This window comes from Culex pipiens, chromosome 2 (assembly GCF_016801865.2).
Source record: "Culex pipiens pallens isolate TS chromosome 2, TS_CPP_V2, whole genome shotgun sequence".
In the NCBI taxonomy this organism is placed as follows: Eukaryota; Metazoa; Arthropoda; class Insecta; order Diptera; family Culicidae; genus Culex; species Culex pipiens.
In genome coordinates this window covers 207,473,458-207,493,712 of record NC_068938.1, presented here as the reverse complement: position 1 = coordinate 207,493,712, position 20,255 = coordinate 207,473,458, and the positions used below count along the sequence as shown (strand labels likewise).

General features: G+C 35.1%; 1 protein-coding gene across 1 annotated transcript in view; it reads right to left on the bottom strand.

The window, feature by feature from the left end:
• The window catches only part of LOC120423242 (cuticle protein 21-like), a 29,121-nt gene extending 16,210 nt beyond the window's left edge, over nt 1-12,911 (bottom strand). The window contains exon 1 of the mRNA XM_039586956.2: nt 12,868-12,911. Coding sequence (XP_039442890.1) covers nt 12,868-12,911 — 44 coding nt within the window. The remainder of the gene's footprint in view (nt 1-12,867) is intronic.
• Nucleotides 12,912-20,255: the final 7,344 nt, after the last annotated feature.

Here is a 20,255-nt window from a genome sequence, read left to right as displayed (position 1 = left end):
CTCAAAACTGATCTAAAACGTGTTTTTTTCGGAAAACACATTTTAAACCAGTTTTGTGCACGACGAAATGATTAAAATCAAATTGTGAAAATGAACCAAAATGAACATAAGAATATAATCTGTAGCTCGAGAAGAAATGGTTTGATCCATTTGGTGCCATGTGTTTATTTGTAGGTTATAGTTTGGACTTAGAAAAAAATACTAAATACTTAAAATATGTATTTTTATTAGTAATCATTTGTTGTGCTCACTTTTAAATGTCCCAAAGTTATTTTTTTTTTGAAAAAATATGAAATTGAAAATAAAAAATGCGACAATGCATTTTTAAATGCAAAGCCAAGTTGCGATTTAAAAATATTTTTTATTTATAAAAAAGCTCTTAATTTTAAATTTAAAGGCAATAATTCATTTAATTTTTCGAAATATGTAAAATTTTTGCAATCTTGAAATAACTCATAAAAAATCCGCAAAAAAAAACATTTCAAAATGATTATAAAATTTCCTACAACTGAGACTCTTTTTAATTGTCTCGATGTAAGAATAAAGGAAGGTTGCAAAAATCGTGCAGTGTGTCAAAATTTTTCTGAGACAGTTTAAATGCCCTAAAACAAAGAACAAAATAATGTTTCACATCATCTTCCAAGTTATGCATAAAATAAATTAAATAATGAAATTAAATATCAAATAAATTATGAATAATACCACTATTTCTATTCTCTCAAAGTGTTATGATTTCTCAAAAGAAACGAGTTTAAATCAAGAAATGGAGTGAATTTTTAATTTCTTTGGAAGTTTCCCACTAGGAGATGATATAAGCTTCAAAATTATAGGCATTTTCAGCAAAACAAATTTCATATTGAATGTGACAACTTATGATTTGTGCTTTATATTATGTTTAAAACGTTTTGTTTAAAATTTTAGCTAAAATTAATTAAAATTTGGTTTTAAAGGGAATAAACCTAGTTTACAAAACAATATCACAGATTTTTCTTAAATGTTTTTAGCAAAGGCCTAACCAAAGACCAAGGTTGTTAATCGATAAAATTATCGTCGATAACACTACTCGACAAAACAAAACTTGTGTCAACGGATTCACGATATCTCATCCGTTCCTGAGAGAAAAGGCATCCCCGAATCCGATGCAATCGACAGAATTTGATTTTATGTCCACGCGGACTGATGAAAAATTGGTACATTTTTTAACATAAAAAATCGAACAATTTAAAAAAAACCATGCGTCTCCTCCCAATTATATGAGCCATCTACAAGAATATGGAAGCGCCTGGTGCATAGCCATTTCCTTTAAGCACAACGGAAACAACCAATACAAATGTATAAAAAAGTTGTCAAGTTCTCGGGGGGTCCACAGCTAGCATTTTTTGTACGATTATAAAAAATAAATATTAAAAGTTTAAAATTAATTTATTTAAAAAACATATTTTTTGATTTATTTGTTTACTAAAATTTTATGTATCTCAAAGATCTATGGGTACTTCGGGATGTCCATGGTCATCCAAGGACTGCCTGGAGTTAAGATCTACGAGTCTACCGCCGTAACAAGCAAGAGGTCGTCGGATTTTGACCCCGGATCATGTGCGTATAGCATCAGTGCATATGGTAGACTACTGTATGAATGTGTTGGGATGTTCATGGTCATCCAAGGACTCCCTGGAGTTAAGATCTACGAGTCTACCGCCGTAACAAGCAAGAGGTCGTCGGATTTTGACCCCGGATCATGTGCGTATAGCATCAGTGCATATGGTAGACTACTGTATGAATGTGTTGGGATGTTCATGGTCATCCAAGGACTCCCTGGAGTTAAGATCTACGAGTCTACCGCCGTAACAAGCAAAAGGTCGTCGGATTTTGACCTCGGATCATGTGCGTATAGCATCAGTGCATATGGTGGACTACTATATGAATGTGTTGGGATGTTCATGGTCATCCAAGGACTCCCTGGAGTTAAGATCTACGAGTCTACCGCCGTAACAAGCAAGAGGTCGTCGGATTTTGACCCCGGATCATGTGCGTATAGCATCAGTGCATATGGTAGACTACTGTATGAGTGTGTTGGGATGTTCATGGTCATCCAAGGACTCCCTGGAGTTAAGATCTACGAGTCTACCGCCGTAACAAGCAAGAGGTCGTCGGATTTTGACCTCGGATCATGTGCGTATAGCATCAGTGCATATGGTAGACTACTATATGAATGTGTTGGGATGTTCATGGTCATCCAAGGACTCCCTGGAGTTAAGATCTACGAGTCTACCGCCGTAACAAGCAAGAGGTCGTCGGATTTTGACCCCGGATCATGTGCGTATAGCATCAGTGCATATGGTAGACTACTGTATGAGTGTGTTGGGATGTTCATGGTCATCCAAGGACTCCCTGGAGTTAAGATCTACGAGTCTACCGCCGTAACAAGCAAGAGGTCGTCGGATTTTGACCCCGGATCATGTGCGTATAGCATCAGTGCATATGGTAGACTACTGTATGAATGTGTTGGGATGTTCATGGTCATCCAAGGACTCCCTGGAGTTAAGATCTACGAGTCTACCGCCGTAACAAGCAAGAGGTCGTCGGATTTTGACCCCGGATCATGTGCGTATAGCATCAGTGCATATGGTAGACTACTGTATGAATGTGTTGGGATGTTCATGGTCATCCAAGGACTCCCTGGAGTTAAGATCTACGAGTCTACCGCCGTAACAAGCAAAAGGTCGTCGGATTTTGACCTCGGATCATGTGCGTATAGCATCAGTGCATATGGTGGACTACTATATGAATGTGTTGGGATGTTCATGGTCATCCAAGGACTCCCTGGAGTTAAGATCTACGAGTCTACCGCCGTAACAAGCAAGAGGTCGTTGGATTTTGACCCCGGATCATGTGCGTATAGCATCAGTGCATATGGTAGACTACTATATGAATGTGTTGGGATGTTCATGGTCATCCAAGGACTATGTATTGTTTCATGAAAATGAAATGTATGAAACCAGAAACAATATTGATTTCATTCAAAATTTAGAAAACTTGAGAGATTTAACAACAGACAAATGTTTAAAACCGATTTTAACTGGTGGTAACAGTCAATGCAATTATACAACTATTAGCAATCAGCCAGATACGATTATGCTTTCATCATCGTCAGTACTCATAAACAATGTTCATGTTGGTATTAACAGCAATTGTGGCCCACAGAACAGAAGTCTACAGGGAAATTATCTAATTTTTTTTCAAAATTGTTCTGTTTGGATTAACGATCAACAGTTTTCATCTGTTGAATTGTTCATTAAGCACAAGCCAATGTTTGGAGCATGGCAAAATTTGAATATAACAAAATCGATACTCTTGCATCAACCAGACATAAAAGCAATCCAATTAGAAAATTTAGAAAACAGAAAAAAACTGGATCATGTTTATTTGAAGCAATATCACCTTACTATAACTATGTATTCGTTATTTGCAGGTTTTTCAATAATTACAATTATTTTTATTTTGATAGTTTACTGCAAGTTACATAAATACCTGATATAGAAGGTAACCATTCCATCAACTATACCATCAAACTAATGTTAAAAAATAAGAGCTAGTAAAAATTACATTTTTACGCTCGATGCAACATGTTACGATTTAAAATAAAATAAAAACTTAAAATGTGAAAAAAAAAGATAGATATTTTGTAACTTTAATCGTAAAATCATAATCATTTTACTTTATTTTTTCATACATTATGCAATCTATTCAATCTGCATTAAAAACAATTAGCCTTAAAGTAACATTATTGAAAAACATATTTGAAATTTGAAACTTATTATTTAAAACAATCCCTAGAACATATTTAACGCTGGATGCAATATTTTACGAAGATACGATTTAAAAAAAACTTAAAATGCAAAAAAAAATAGATAGATTATTTAGAACTATAATCGTAAACCCATAATCATTTTACATATTTTTTCATACATTATGCAATCTATGTATTCTGCATTAAAAAAAATTATCCAATACACTACTCGACAAAACAAAACTTGTGTCAACGGATTCACGATATCTCATCCGTTCCTGAGAGAAAAGGCATCCCCGAATCCGATGCAATCGACAGAATTTGATTTTATGTCCACGCGGACTGATGAAAAATTGGTACATTTTTTAACATAAAAAATCGAACAATTTAAAAAAAAACCATGCGTCTCCTCCCAATTATATGAGCCATCTACAAGAATATGGAAGCGCCTGGTGCATAGCCATTTCCTTTAAGCACAACGGAAACAACCAATACAAATGTATAAAAAAGTTGTCAAGTTCTCGGGGGGTCCACAGCTAGCATTTTTTGTACGATTATAAAAAATAAATATTAAAAGTTTAAAATTAATTTATTTAAAAAACATATTTTTTGATTTATTTGTTTACTAAAATTTTATGTATCTCAAAGATCTATGGGTACTTCGGGATGTCCATGGTCATCCAAGGACTGCCTGGAGTTAAGATCTACGAGTCTACCGCCGTAACAAGCAAGAGGTCGTCGGATTTTGACCCCGGATCATGTGCGTATAGCATCAGTGCATATGGTAGACTACTGTATGAATGTGTTGGGATGTTCATGGTCATCCAAGGACTCCCTGGAGTTAAGATCTACGAGTCTACCGCCGTAACAAGCAAGAGGTCGTCGGATTTTGACCTCGGATCATGTGCGTATAGCATCAGTGCATATGGTAGACTACTATATGAATGTGTTGGGATGTCCATGGTCATCCAAGGACTCCCTGGAGTTAAGATCTACGAGTCTACCGCCGTAACAAGCAAGAGGTTGTCGGATTTTGACCCCGAATCTTGTGTGTATAGCATCAGTGGATATGGTAGACTACTATATGAATGTGTTGGGATGTTCATGGTCATCCAAGGACTCCCTGGAGTTAAGATCTACGAGTCTACCGCCGTAACAAGCAAGAGGTCGTCGGATTTTGACCTCGGATCATGTGCGTATAGCATCAGTGCATATGGTAGACTACTATATGAATGTGTTGGGATGTCCATGGTCATCCAAGGACTCCCTGGAGTTAAGATCTACGAGTCTACCGCCGTAACAAGCAAAAGGTCGTCGGATTTTGACCTCGGATCATGTGCGTATAGCATCAGTGCATATGGTGGACTACTATATGAATGTGTTGGGATGTTCATGGTCATCCAAGGACTCCCTGGAGTTAAGATCTACGAGTCTACCGCCGTAACAAGCAAGAGGTCGTTGGATTTTGACCCCGGATCATGTGCGTATAGCATCAGTGCATATGGTAGACTACTATATGAATGTGTTGGGATGTTCATGGTCATCCAAGGACTATGTATTGTTTCATGAAAATGAAATGTATGAAACCAGAAACAATATTGATTTCATTCAAAATTTAGAAAACTTGAGAGATTTAACAACAGACAAATGTTTAAAACCGATTTTAACTGGTGGTAACAGTCAATGCAATTATACAACTATTAGCAATCAGCCAGATACGATTATGCTTTCATCATCGTCAGTACTCATAAACAATGTTCATGTTGGTATTAACAGCAATTGTGGCCCACAGAACAGAAGTCTACAGGGAAATTATCTAATTTTTTTTCAAAATTGTTCTGTTTGGATTAACGATCAACAGTTTTCATCTGTTGAATTGTTCATTAAGCACAAGCCAATGTTTGGAGCATGGCAAAATTTGAATATAACAAAATCGATACTCTTGCATCAACCAGACATAAAAGCAATCCAATTAGAAAATTTAGAAAACAGAAAAAAACTGGATCATGTTTATTTGAAGCAATATCACCTTACTATAACTATGTATTCGTTATTTGCAGGTTTTTCAATAATTACAATTATTTTTATTTTGATAGTTTACTGCAAGTTACATAAATACCTGATATAGAAGGTAACCATTCCATCAACTATACCATCAAACTAATGTTAAAAAATAAGAGCTAGTAAAAATTACATTTTTACGCTCGATGCAACATGTTACGATTTAAAATAAAATAAAAACTTAAAATGTGAAAAAAAGATAGATATTTTGTAACTTTAATCGTAAAATCATAATCATTTTACTTTATTTTTTCATACATTATGCAATCTATTCAATCTGCATTAAAAACAATTAGCCTTAAAGTAACATTATTGAAAAACATATTTGAAATTTGAAACTTATTATTTAAAACAATCCCTAGAACATATTTAACGCTGGATGCAATATTTTACGAAGATACGATTTAAAAAAAACTTAAAATGCAAAAAAAAATAGATAGATTATTTAGAACTATAATCGTAAACCCATAATCATTTTACATATTTTTTCATACATTATGCAATCTATGTATTCTGCATTAAAAAAAATTATCCAATATTTTACCAAGATACGATTTAAAATAAAATAAAAACTTAAAATGCAAAAAAAAATGATATTTTTTCACTTTAATCGTAAACTCATAATATTTTTTTTTCTGCATTAAAAACAATTATGCTTTATTTAACATAATTGAACAAATATTTTATTGAAAACAATCCCTAGATGCCATATTTTTCGCTGGATGCAATATTTTACGAAAATGCGATTTAAAATTAAAAAAAAACTTGAAATGCAAAAAAAAATAGTTAGATATTTTTTAAGTTGAATCTTTAACCCATCATTATTTTACTTTATTTTTTCATACATTAAACAAATTCAAATACAAATTCGAAACTTATCAATATTTTACACTCGATGCAATATTATTCGGATTACTCTACGATTTAAAAAAAAAATGCCAAAAATACCATTGTCCACGCTCTATACCAAAAAGATTTGTTCTGTATGGAAATTGTCCACGAGAGCAGAGGGGTTAATGGATGGTCCCTACCTAGTATTACATATCATCACTCATCAGTCAGCAATATCATTTATCATAATATCATTGTACCGGAGAATGTCAAATAAGCAAACGATATCAAAAATATTTGTTCAAATAGTATAGGCAAAACTAATAAAAGAAAAATAAATGTATTATTGTAAGCAAAACATTTTGTTTTATTATTATCACTTCAAACATCCGAAACGAATATAGGAAACAAATCTGCTACTTTTAAAATAACTTAAAATCTGGAGCAACATACCGCCCCTTTCATATGTTGCTCCAGAAATGCAATAAAATTCATATCTTAGAACGAAGATAAAAGCAGTCGTAGCTGGTATTAACACATGACACTTCAACAAAGGAACATCCCAAAAATAAAATGGTTTCAAGTGCGTTATCTTAAATTGTGACACTTTTGATAGATTAAATCCATTCCCAATTTAAAAAAAACACAACAAACAAAAATAAATATTCTAATAGAACTGGAAACATAAAAATAAATATCAAATGTAGAAAACAGTAAAATATAACTCAACACAGAATCCGACGACCTCTTGCTTGTTACGGCGGTAGACTCGTAGATCTTAACTCCAGGGAGTCCTTGGATGCCCATGAACATCCCAACACATTCATACAGTAGTCTACCATATGCACTGATGCTATACACACAAGATTCGGGGTCAAAATCCGACGACCTCTTGCTTGTTACGGCGGTAGACTCGTAGATCTTAACTCCAGGGAGTCCTTGGATGACCATGAACATCCCAACACATTCATATAGTAGTCTACCATATGCACTGATGCTATACGCACATGATCCGGGGTCAAAATCCAACGACCTCTTGCTTGTTACGGCGGTAGACTCGTAGATCTTAACTCCAGGGAGTCCTTGGATGACCATGAACATCCCAACACATTCATATAGTAGTCTACCATATGCACTGATGCTATACGCACATGATCCGAGGTCAAAATCCGACGACCTCTTGCTTGTTACGGCGGTAGACTAGTAGATCTTAACTCCAGGGAGTCCTTGGATGACCATGAACATCCCAACACATTCATACAGTAGTCTACCATATGCACTGATGCTATACGCACATGATCCGGGGTCAAAATCCGACGACCTCTTGCTTGTTACGGCGGTAGACTCGTAGATCTTAACTCCAGGGAGTCCTTGGATGACCATGAACATCCCAACACATTCATACAGTAGTCTACCATATGCACTGATGCTATACGCACATGATCCGGGGTCAAAATCCGACGACCTCTTGCTTGTTACGGCGGTAGACTCGTAGATCTTAACTCCAGGGAGTCCTTGGATGACCATGGACATCCCAACACATTCATATAGTAGTCTACCATATGCACTGATGCTATACGCACATGATCCGAGGTCAAAATCCGACGACCTCTTGCTTGTTACGGCGGTAGACTCGTAGATCTTAACTCCAGGGAGTCCTTGGATGCCCATGAACATCCCAACACATTCATACAGTAGTCTACCATATGCACTGATGCTATACACACAAGATTCGGGGTCAAAATCCGACGACCTCTTGCTTGTTACGGCGGTAGACTCGTAGATCTTAACTCCAGGGAGTCCTTGGATGACCATGAACATCCCAACACATTCATATAGTAGTCTACCATATCCACTGATGCTATACACACAAGATTCGGGGTCAAAATCCGACAACCTCTTGCTTGTTACGGCGGTAGACTCGTAGATCTTAACTCCAGGGAGTCCTTGGATGACCATGAACATCCCAACACATTCATATAGTAGTCTACCATATGCACTGATGCTATACGCATATGATCCGGGGTCAAAATCCGACGACCTCTTGCTTGTTACGGCGGTAGACTCGTAGATCTTAACTCCAGGGAGTCCTTGGATGACCATGAACATCCCAACACATTCATACAGTAGTCTACCATATGCACTGATGCTATACGCATATGATCCGGGGTCAAAATCCGACGACCTCTTGCTTGTTACGGCGGTAGACTCGTAGATCTTAACTCCAGGGAGTCCTTGGATGACCATGAACATCCCAACACATTCATACAGTAGTCTACCATATGCACTGATGCTATACGCACATGATCCGGGGTCAAAATCCGACGACCACTTGCTTGTTACGGCGGTAGACTCGTAGATCTTAACTCCAGGGAGTCCTTGGATGACCATGAACATCCCAACACATTCATATAGTAGTCTACCATATCCACTGATGCTATACACACAAGATTCGGGGTCAAAATCCGACAACCTCTTGCTTGTTACGGCGGTAGACTCGTAGATCTTAACTCCAGGGAGTCCTTGGATGACCATGAACATCCCAACACATTCATATAGTAGTCTACCATATGCACTGATGCTATACGCATATGATCCGGGGTCAAAATCCGACGACCTCTTGCTTGTTACGGCGGTAGACTCGTAGATCTTAACTCCAGGGAGTCCTTGGATGACCATGAACATCCCAACACATTCATACAGTAGTCTACCATATGCACTGATGCTATACGCACATGATCCGGGGTCAAAATCCGACGACCACTTGCTTGTTACGGCGGTAGACTCGTAGATCTTAACTCCAGGGAGTCCTTGGATGACCATGAACATCCCAACACATTCATATAGTAGTCTACCATATCCACTGATGCTATACACACAAGATTCGGGGTCAAAATCCGACAACCTCTTGCTTGTTACGGCGGTAGACTCGTAGATCTTAACTCCAGGGAGTCCTTGGATGACCATGGACATCCCAACACATTCATATAGTAGTCTACCATATGCACTGATGCTATACGCACATGATCCGAGGTCAAAATCCGACGACCTCTTGCTTGTTACGGCGGTAGACTCGTAGATCTTAACTCCAGGGAGTCCTTGGATGACCATGAACATCCCAACACATTCATACAGTAGTCTACCATATGCACTGATGCTATACGCACATGATCCGGGGTCAAAATCCGACGACCTCTTGCTTGTTACGGCGGTAGACTCGTAGATCTTAACTCCAGGCAGTCCTTGGATGACCATGGACATCCCGAAGTACCCATAGATCTTTGAGATACATAAAATTTTAGTAAACAAATAAATCAAAAAATATGTTTTTTAAATAAATTAATTTTAAACTTTTAATATTTATTTTTTATAATCGTACAAAAAATGCTAGCTGTGGACCCCCCGAGAACTTGACAACTTTTTTATACATTTGTATTGGTTGTTTCCGTTGTGCTTAAAGGAAATGGCTATGCACCAGGCGCTTCCATATTCTTGTAGATGGCTCATATAATTGGGAGGAGACGCATGGTTTTTTTTAAATTGTTCGATTTTTTATGTTAAAAAATGTACCAATTTTTCATCAGTCCGCGTGGACATAAAATCAAATTCTGTCGATTGCATCGGATTCGGGGATGCCTTTTCTCTCAGGAACGGATGAGATATCGTGAATCCGTTGACACAAGTTTTGTTTTGTCGAGTAGTGTAATATTACCTATCGTTATTTTGATAATTCTATTGCCGATAATGGACGATAACTCATTATTTAATTCTTTTCAAAATCTAAAATCAATAACATCATGTTCAATTTTCAATGCAATGCACTTAGAATACATTTTTTTTGAAAATATTGTTAGTTTCAAAGTACAAATATGTACTCAATATTCACAAAGTACCGTATTTTTTCAAAAGTACTAAAATTTTCATAATTTGCAATATGGGTATCAAACGAAGCGAAATTTTGTATGATTTTGACTTGATTAGAGTTTATTTTTGAATATTTAAATTTTCGTATTTTTCGAAAATAAACTCAAATTATCAAAATATGCAATATGAGTATATGCGAATATATGTGAAGCGAAATATTTTATGCTTTTTCACTTTGTTAGAGTTTTTTTAATACTAACATTTTTACAAAATACCGTTTTTTTTCGAAAATACTCAAATTTTAACAAATTTTTAGAATGGGAATCAAACGACGCAAAATTTGGTATGCTTTTTTAATTTATTGAAGTTGTTTTTTGGAAAATACCAAAATTTTCCCAAATTACCGTATTTCTTCGAAAATACTCAAATTTTCAAAATAGCAATATGGGTAACGAATTGAAATTTTGTATGCTTTTTCACTTGATATAAATTTTTTTACAAAATACCGTATTTGTTCGAAAATGCACAAATTGGCAATATATGCAATATGGGTATCAAACGAAACGAAATTTTGCATGTTTCATATACATACATTGAAATTTTATTTGCTTCATTACGAATTGTGTGTCTTTTGATACCCACATTGCGAATTGAAAAAATATTAGTATTTTCGAAAAATAGGGTTATTTATGAAAATTTTAGTATCTTCAAAAAAAAAAAACTCTGAAGAAGTGAAAAAGCATACTAAATTTCGCTTGGTTTGGTTTGATAGACTTGATGACTTTTTGGGAAATTTCGCTTCTTTTGATACCCGTTTTGCATAATTGGAAAAATTGAGTATTATCAAAAAAATACGGTATTTTGTGAAAATTTTCCGAAAATGTTCAGTTAAAACATGAGGAACGATTCTAGGCTGATTAGGTGACACTGAGAATATTTGAATTTAAAAATTTTTGAACATTTATCTCAATAAGGATAAAACTTGAAAACCGTGTGTGTGTGTGTGTGTGTGTGCAACCAACCAAACGGGACCACGCGGTCGCTTCTTACAAATTGAGTTGTTTCCATGTATTTTTGGATCTACATTCTATCCACGTAAATAAATTTTAGATAAATTAAGAATTTCGCACTAGTAACAGTATTCCTAATTCCAGTCATAGGTCACCAAGTCGCGAAGGTATAGTGGTTAGCATTTTTGCTTACCAATCCAGAGGACGGGGATCGAACCCCGACTCGAGCGACTTTGATTGCCTATACTTTTCTCGTTGGGAGCAGATGGGAATCGAACCCAGGACCATTCGCTTACAAAGCGAACACCGTGACCAGTCAGCCACGACCGCTCCGGATAAAAATTGAAAACGGTTGTTTGAAAATCATTTGTTTACAAATCATCTAATATTATCAAATTTTTGCTTCAGGAAAACTTTTGGTTGTACTGTGCGTTGAAATATTTACATTAATAAGAATAATTAAATTTTTGGATGCTGTAAGTTGACCGCACGTAATTTTTTATTGAAATTTTGATTTTTTTTGTACTTTCTTGCTGCGGGCAGCACAAGCTCTAAATGTTTCTAGCAAAAGCCTAATTAAAAAAAACATGGACATAAGGAATCGATGGAATTAATATTATCCGATTAAGTATATATTACATTTTAAATCAAAAAGAAACATTGCGAAACAAAAGATTTTGTAAAATTATCCAAATATTTGAATTAAATGTTGCAACATTTTATATTAATATTCTTCTCTTGATTCCACTAAAGAAAAAACTATTTTAGAAAGATCCAACCCCCAATCGCCAAACGAGAACGCGAAATGTTTTTATCAGTTGACACAAAAAGCGGCACATTCGCGACCAGACGCGGAACGCGATTTGGGCAAATATGTCGGAGAGGTGCGGTCCGCGAAACCCCTCGTCATTTGGCTGCCGCCACGTACAAAATGATGCAATGCGTTACATGGTGAGATAAGGAAGATTCTTTTTGCTTTTTTTCAGAGGGAGGGGTATAGAGGAGATGGTCAAGCCATGAGACGGGAAAACGACGCTGCAGATGACAACCGTTTGAGCTTGTGGAATTTGTGCGAAACCTGAAAGTTTTTGTGAGTTTTTCGCAATTAATATTGGAGATCTTGAACAGGAAGGCAAGGTCCTAACGAGTTATGAATTTATGATGAAGAATTCGGTTGCTTTCGATGGGCCTTTTCCCCCGAGGTATTACAAGAAGTGCTGCCAACTTTCGCAAAACTCGCGTGTGTCCTCCACGCTAACTCTCTATGACGATCTCTTGACCCAAAAACCTTGTGGCACTTCCCTGTAGACCAACCTTTTGCTTGCTATTGCTACCGCTCCAACTCCACCGTCGCACATCGTCGTCGAGGGCTTTATGAATAGCAAATCAAATTCATTTTCACGCGCTCCAGTAACACAATAATTCTATTATCGATTTCCTTGAACTCGCGCAACTTTAGGTCTCTCCACCATACATCGCATCGCGCGGTCGTGAAGTTCATGAAGAGTAGGAGTGAATTGGAATCGAACCCTCCCGGCAGCATCACGGAACACCTTCATGGTCTGTTAGGAACGGGTGCATGGCGAAAGGCACAGTAAGAAAATTTAATTTATTTACAAAAAGAATATAAAAAGAAATATGACGAAACAGATAAAAAAGACAAAAAAGACAAAAAAGACAAAAAAGACAAAAAAGACAAAAAAGACAAAAAAGACAAAAAAGACAAAAAAGACAAAAAAGACAAAAAAGACAAAAAAGACAAAAAAGACAAAAAAGACAAAAAAGACAAAAAAGACAAAAAAGACAAAAAAGACAAAAAAGACAAAAAAGACAAAAAAGACAAAAAAGACAAAAAAGACAAAAAAGACAAAAAAGACAAAAAGACAAAAAAGACAAAAAAGACAAAAAAGACAAAAAAGACAAAAAAGACAAAAAAGACAAAAAAGACAAAAAAGACAAAAAAGACAAAAAGACAAAAAAGACAAAAAAGACAAAAAGACAAAAAAGACAAAAAAGACAAAAAAGACAAAAAAGACAAAAAAGACAAAAAAGACAAAAAAGACAAAAAAGACAAAAAAGACAAAAAAGACAAAAAAGACAAAAAAGACAAAAAAGACAAAAAAGACAAAAAAGACAAAAAAGACAAAAAAGACAAAAAAGACAAAAAAGACAAAAAAGACAAAAAAGACAAAAAAGACAAAAAAGACAAAAAAGACAAAAAAGACAAAAAAGACAAAAAAGACAAAAAAGACAAAAAAGACAAAAAAGACAAAAAAGACAAAAAAGACAAAAAAGACAAAAAAGACAAAAAAGACAAAAAAGACAAAAAAGACAAAAAAGACAAAAAGACAAAAAAGACAAAAAAGACAAAAAGACAAAAAAGACAAAAAAGACAAAAAAGACAAAAAAGACAAAAAAGACAAAAAAGACAAAAAGACAAAAAAGACAAAAAAGACAAAAAAGACAAAAAAGACAAAAAAGACAAAAAAGACAAAAAAGACAAAAAAGACAAAAAAGACAAAAAAGACAAAAAAGACAAAAAAGACAAAAAAGACAAAAAAGACAAAAAAGACAAAAAAGACAAAAAAGACAAAAAAGACAAAAAAGACAAAAAAGACAAAAAAGACAAAAAGACAAAAAAGACAAAAAAGACAAAAAAGACAAAAAAGACAAAAAAGACAAAAAAGACAAAAAAGACAAAAAAGACAAAAAAGACAAAAAAGACAAAAAAGACAAAAAGACAAAAAAGACAAAAAAGACAAAAAAGACAAAAAAGACAAAAAAGACAAAAAAGACAAAAAAGACAAAAAAGACAAAAAAGACAAAAAAGACAAAAAAGACAAAAAAGACAAAAAAGACAAAAAAGACAAAAAAGACAAAAAAGACAAAAAAGACAAAAAAGACAAAAAAGACAAAAAAGACAAAAAGACAAAAAAGACAAAAAAGACAAAAAAGACAAAAAAGACAAAAAAGACAAAAAAGACAAAAAAGACAAAAAAGACAAAAAAGACAAAAAAGACAAAAAAGACAAAAAAGACAAAAAAGACAAAAAAGACAAAAAAGACAAAAAAGACAAAAAAGACAAAAAAGACAAAAAAGACAAAAAAGACAAAAAAGACAAAAAAGACAAAAAAGACAAAAAAGACAAAAAAGACAAAAAAGACAAAAAAGACAAAAAGACAAAAAAGACAAAAAAGACAAAAAGACAAAAAAGACAAAAAAGACAAAAAGACAAAAAAGACAAAAAAGACAAAAAGACAAAAAAGACAAAAAAGACAAAAAAGACAAAAAAGACAAAAAAGACAAAAAAGACAAAAAAGACAAAAAAGACAAAAAAGACAAAAAAGACAAAAAAGACAAAAAAGACAAAAAAGACAAAAAAGACAAAAAAGACAAAAAAGACAAAAAAGACAAAAAAGACAAAAAAGACAAAAAAGACAAAAAAGACAAAAAAGACAAAAAAGACAAAAAAGACAAAAAAGACAAAAAAGACAAAAAAGACAAAAAAGACAAAAAAGACAAAAAAGACAAAAAAGACAAAAAAGACAAAAAAGACAAAAAAGACAAAAAAGACAAAAAGACAAAAAAGACAAAAAAGACAAAAAAGACAAAAAAGACAAAAAAGACAAAAAAGACAAAAAAGACAAAAAAGACAAAAAGACAAAAAAGACAAAAAAGACAAAAAAGACAAAAAAGACAAAAAAGACAAAAAAGACAAAAAAGACAAAAAAGACAAAAAAGACAAAAAAGACAAAAAAGACAAAAAAGACAAAAAAGACAAAAAGACAAAAAAGACAAAAAAGACAAAAAAGACAAAAAAGACAAAAAAGACAAAAAAGACAAAAAAGACAAAAAAGACAAAAAAGACAAAAAAGACAAAAAAGACAAAAAAGACAAAAAAGACAAAAAAGACAAAAAGACAAAAAAGACAAAAAAGACAAAAAAGACAAAAAAGACAAAAAAGACAAAAAAGACAAAAAAGACAAAAAAGACAAAAAAGACAAAAAAGACAAAAAAGACAAAAAAGACAAAAAAGACAAAAAAGACAAAAAAGACAAAAAAGACAAAAAAGACAAAAAAAGACAAAACAGACAAAAAAAGACAAAAAAAAACAAAAAAGACAAAAAAGACAAAAAAACAAAAAAGACTATATTATATATAAAAACGTTTTCCACAGTGCATCTCGACTGTTGCCAACATGCGAAAGTCAATCTTGAACAGCCGTCGCCATTCTGGGATAAATATTAGACTTCCTCTTGTACGAGAGTGAGTGTCTATGTGTGTGCCTTTTCTCAAGACGCGCGCGAGGCGCAAAATTCCAAACCCCAAACGCTCTTTCTCAGCCTCCTCGAATCATCATCGCGCGCCACAGTTGCCCATTAAATATGGAAATTTATTCGATATGCAAAAATAACAACAATCTGGCAAAGAAAACACAAAGTTGGCGCAAACAAAAAAAAAAAACTACGAGAAGCGGAACGCAGTAGTGGGTCAAGATCGGGAAAGGGAAGGTGCTTTTGTGTGCTTGGAAATCGAAAGGTTTCACGCTGAATCACAACAACAACTCCCTAAACAACACTATTCTCTTCTCGTCGGATTGAAATGACATCGCACACTCTTAGTTGGGGGGAGTGGGGGCGAGCATAAATCTCGAAATTGTATCTAATGTTAGGGTCATGTTGGCACGTCCAAGTGGTGGAATTGATTGGGCTATTGTTTGCAGTTGGATGCTTTCAGTTTCTGGGGCAGTGTAACACATTGTTAACAGTCTAATTATTGAAAATATGATTCGATATCTGTATGAAAACAAATGAGAATTCAAATAAAAGAATTTTTCGAGCAAAATTGCTTTTTAACAAGAAATATCCTGTGAACAGTGGAAGTTCATTGAATTTCTCATAGCGCGTAAAACCTTTTAAGGAAACATGCAGTTCAAGTTGCGGTATTTGCCAGCGGACTTCCCAGTGCAACCGTTGAACTCATGAACTTTTCGGATTCCCCCCATCCCTTTGATGGTCAAGAAGGTGCAAATATGCAGCACCACAGCTCTAAATAAATACCCTTATCTTGGAATTACGTGCCCGACCAGACCAGACCAGGCTCGTCCAGATGAACCCCGTCGGTTCGCCCTAATGGACTCCTTAAAAGAGGCCCCCACCCAACAACCCTTCAAAATCAAACATGCCCTTGGTCAGCCTGGAGCTCATTTGAAATTCCATCTTCGATGCAGAACATCGACCACAGCCCGTACCGACAATGTTTTCATCCTTTTTATTAAATCAAAATCTTGGCTGCTGCCCGGAAGGCACCAAACAAAACACTTTATTCGAGGCGAGTTGGGGTGGCGTACGTGGTGCTAGGCTGGTCCTATGGGTGATTTCAAGTCGATGTGGAGTCCGACTTGAAGGACTACCCCGGTGGAAGCCTCCCGAAGGACGTAGAGATTTAGTTGTTTGGCGGTTGCGTTTGTTGTCTGGCAGAGCAGCAGCAGCAGCAACCAAACAACCCCGAGAACAATACACTACTTATTAATAAAGCAACATTATAATTGCATTAAAATAAATTATATCCTCACTCGGAGCAGTGAGGTTGCGAAGATGGTTATAATCCAGAGGCTGTGCGAGGTGTGTTGCGCTGACATGGACCTGCCTGCAACTGTTGGATAACGATGAAGATCTGCAGGAGTTGTGGATTGGGATTGGTTGGGAACCTTCCGAAGAAGGTGCTGGAACACGAAATGCGATTCGATGCAGAGGTAATTGAACTCAGGAAGGCTCACTTAATGAGATTCTATTGTGTTAAAGTCGTCAGATGCAACATTTCTTCAGAAGGATTAGATTAAAGTATCACACTATTTCGAACACCTAATTTATTTTCGTTTTGCCTTCCTCACTGAGGTAAGGCTATAATCCTGCTCGAAAAATGAACTTTTGAAAAACAGCTCGTAGATTTATATTCATGTATACCTATCGACTCAGAATCGAAAACTGAACAAATGTCTGTGTGTGTGTGTGTATGTGTGTGCGTATTCCCCTTGGTGCTCAAAATTCTTGCCAATTTTTCTCGGCACTGGCTGATCCGATTTGAGTCAAATAAGTTGCATTCGATCCGGTTTGGTGCCCCATACTGCACTATTGAATTGTTTGAAGATTCGATAAGTAGTTCAAAAGTTACGTATAAAAAAGTGACAGAGTTGCGAATCGGATCTCACTTAAATGCATGTAAACTATGTCCAGACCCATCACCCGACCCATCGTTGGATAGGTTATCAAAATACCTTTCCAATGAGTCCAAAACATTAAAGATCTGGCAACCCTGTCTCAAGTTATGACCACTTAAGTGATATTTATGTACTTTTTTGATGCCGGATCTCACTTAAATGTATGTAAACTATGTCCGGATCCATTATTCAACCCATCGTTGACTTTTCCAATGAGTCCAAAACATTGAAGATCTGGCAACCCTGTCTCGAGTTATGACCACTTAAGTGATATTTATGTACTTTTTTGATGCCGGATCTCACTTAAATGTATGTAAACTATGTCCGGATCCATTATTCAACCCATCGTTGAATAGGTTATCAAAAGAATTTTCCAATGAGTCCAAAACATTGAAGATCTGGCAACCCTGTCTCATGTTATGACCACTTAAGTGATATTAATGTACTTTTTTTGATGCCGGATCTCACTTAAATGTATGTAAACTATGTCCGGATCCATCATTCAACCCATTGTTAGATAGGTAATCAAAAGATCTTTCCAATGAGTCCAAAACATTGAAGATCTGGCAACCCTGTCTCGAGTTATGACCACTTAAGTGATATTTATGTACTTTTGTGATGCCGGATCTCACTTAAATGTATGTAAACTATGTCCGGATCCATTATCCAACCCATCGTTGGATAGGTCATCAAAAAACCTTTCTAATGAGTCCAAAACATTGATGATCTGGCAACCCTGTCTCAAGTTATGGCCACTTAAGTGATATTTATGTACTTTTTGATGCCGGATCTCACTTAAATGTATGTATACTATGTCCGGATCCATCATTCAACCCATTGTTAGATAGGTTATCAAAAGATCTTTCCAATGAGTCCAAAACATTGAAGATCTGGCAACCCTGTCTCGAGTTATGACCACTTAAGTGATATTTATGTACTTTTTTGATGCCGGATCTCACTTAAATGTATGAAAACGATTTCCGGATCCATCATCCAACCCATTGTTGGATAGGTCATCAAAAGACCTTTCTAATGAGTCAAATACATTGAAGATCTGGCAACCCTGTCTCAAGTTATGACCACTTAAGTGATATTTATGTACTTTTTTGATGCCGGATCTCACTTAAATGTACACGCAGAAAAATAAGGCATATTTGAATCAACAAAACGTTTTGTTGATTTGAAAATCATTATTTTTGTTGAATCAACGCTAAATGTCAAAGCAGCTTTTTTGAAACAACAAAAGACTTTTGTGGAATTGAGAAAATGAAGGTTTGTTTCAACGCAAAATCGGCGTTGATTATATTCAACAAAAATTTTGTTGATTCAAACCTCGTACAGGCTGATTCTACAAAACATTTTTCTGCGTGTATGTAAACTATGTCCGGATCCATTATCCAACCCATCGTTGGATAGGTCATCAAAAAACCTTTCTAATGAGTCCAAAACATTGATGATCTGGCAACCCTGTCTCAAGTTATGGCCACTTAAGTGATATTTATGTACTTTTTTGATGCCGGATCGCACTTAAATGTATGTATACTATGTTCGGATCCATTATTCAACCAATCGTTGGATAGGTCATCAAAAGACCTTTCCAATGAGTCCAAAACATTGAAGATCTGACAACGCTCAGTCTCAAGTTATGACCGCTTAAGTGGCATTTGTGTATTTCTTTATTGAGATACAAGCCTTACCTGACAAACTTCGTTCTGCCTTTTTTCGTTTGTTGACGTTTTTGACTTTTTTTGCTTATTCAGCCTCCTGTGATCAAAACTTGATTTTAACCTTTCCCATACAATCTGCAAATATTCCGGAATTGGTTCCAGAGTGGCCAAATTTGTAACTTTTTGGCGTAAGAACCTTCCTTGGACTCACGAACTTACCATACGAACCCAACGCAACAACAATCAACTCGATCGGACGTTCCGTGTTGAATTGATTCGCGTTCGAACAAAACCGTCGAAATTTTGTATATATAATATGTATAGAAGATAGATAGAATTTGTATCCAAACCCATCATATCACTCTTTGATATCACCAAATGTTGGTAAAAAGTGAGGAAGGCAACAACCACATAGGTGGATTAAGTTAGTTTTTGCTAAAGATTTGCTGATTTAGATGAGTCATATTTTTCAAGTGATGTCATGAAACATTCATCATTCAACAAATATCAATCATGATAAATACCTGGTTTATTAACATTTTTTTTTGAAATTTATTTTTTTGTTATTTTTAATTAGACAAAACTTTGTGTGTACCATTTTCGTCATTTGTTCGTCCATACAAACCTCATCACATTGTTTGCAACCGTCCATACAAAAAAGCTATTAAAATATTAAAAACCTTTATCTTACGCAAAGTTGCTAAGGACTTCTCAGAAAAGAAGAAATACTCTAAAAACATCAACCCATTTTTTTAAATTTTAAATATTTTAAATTCAAATTTTGGAATATGTTTAAGATAACAGAAAATAATTTT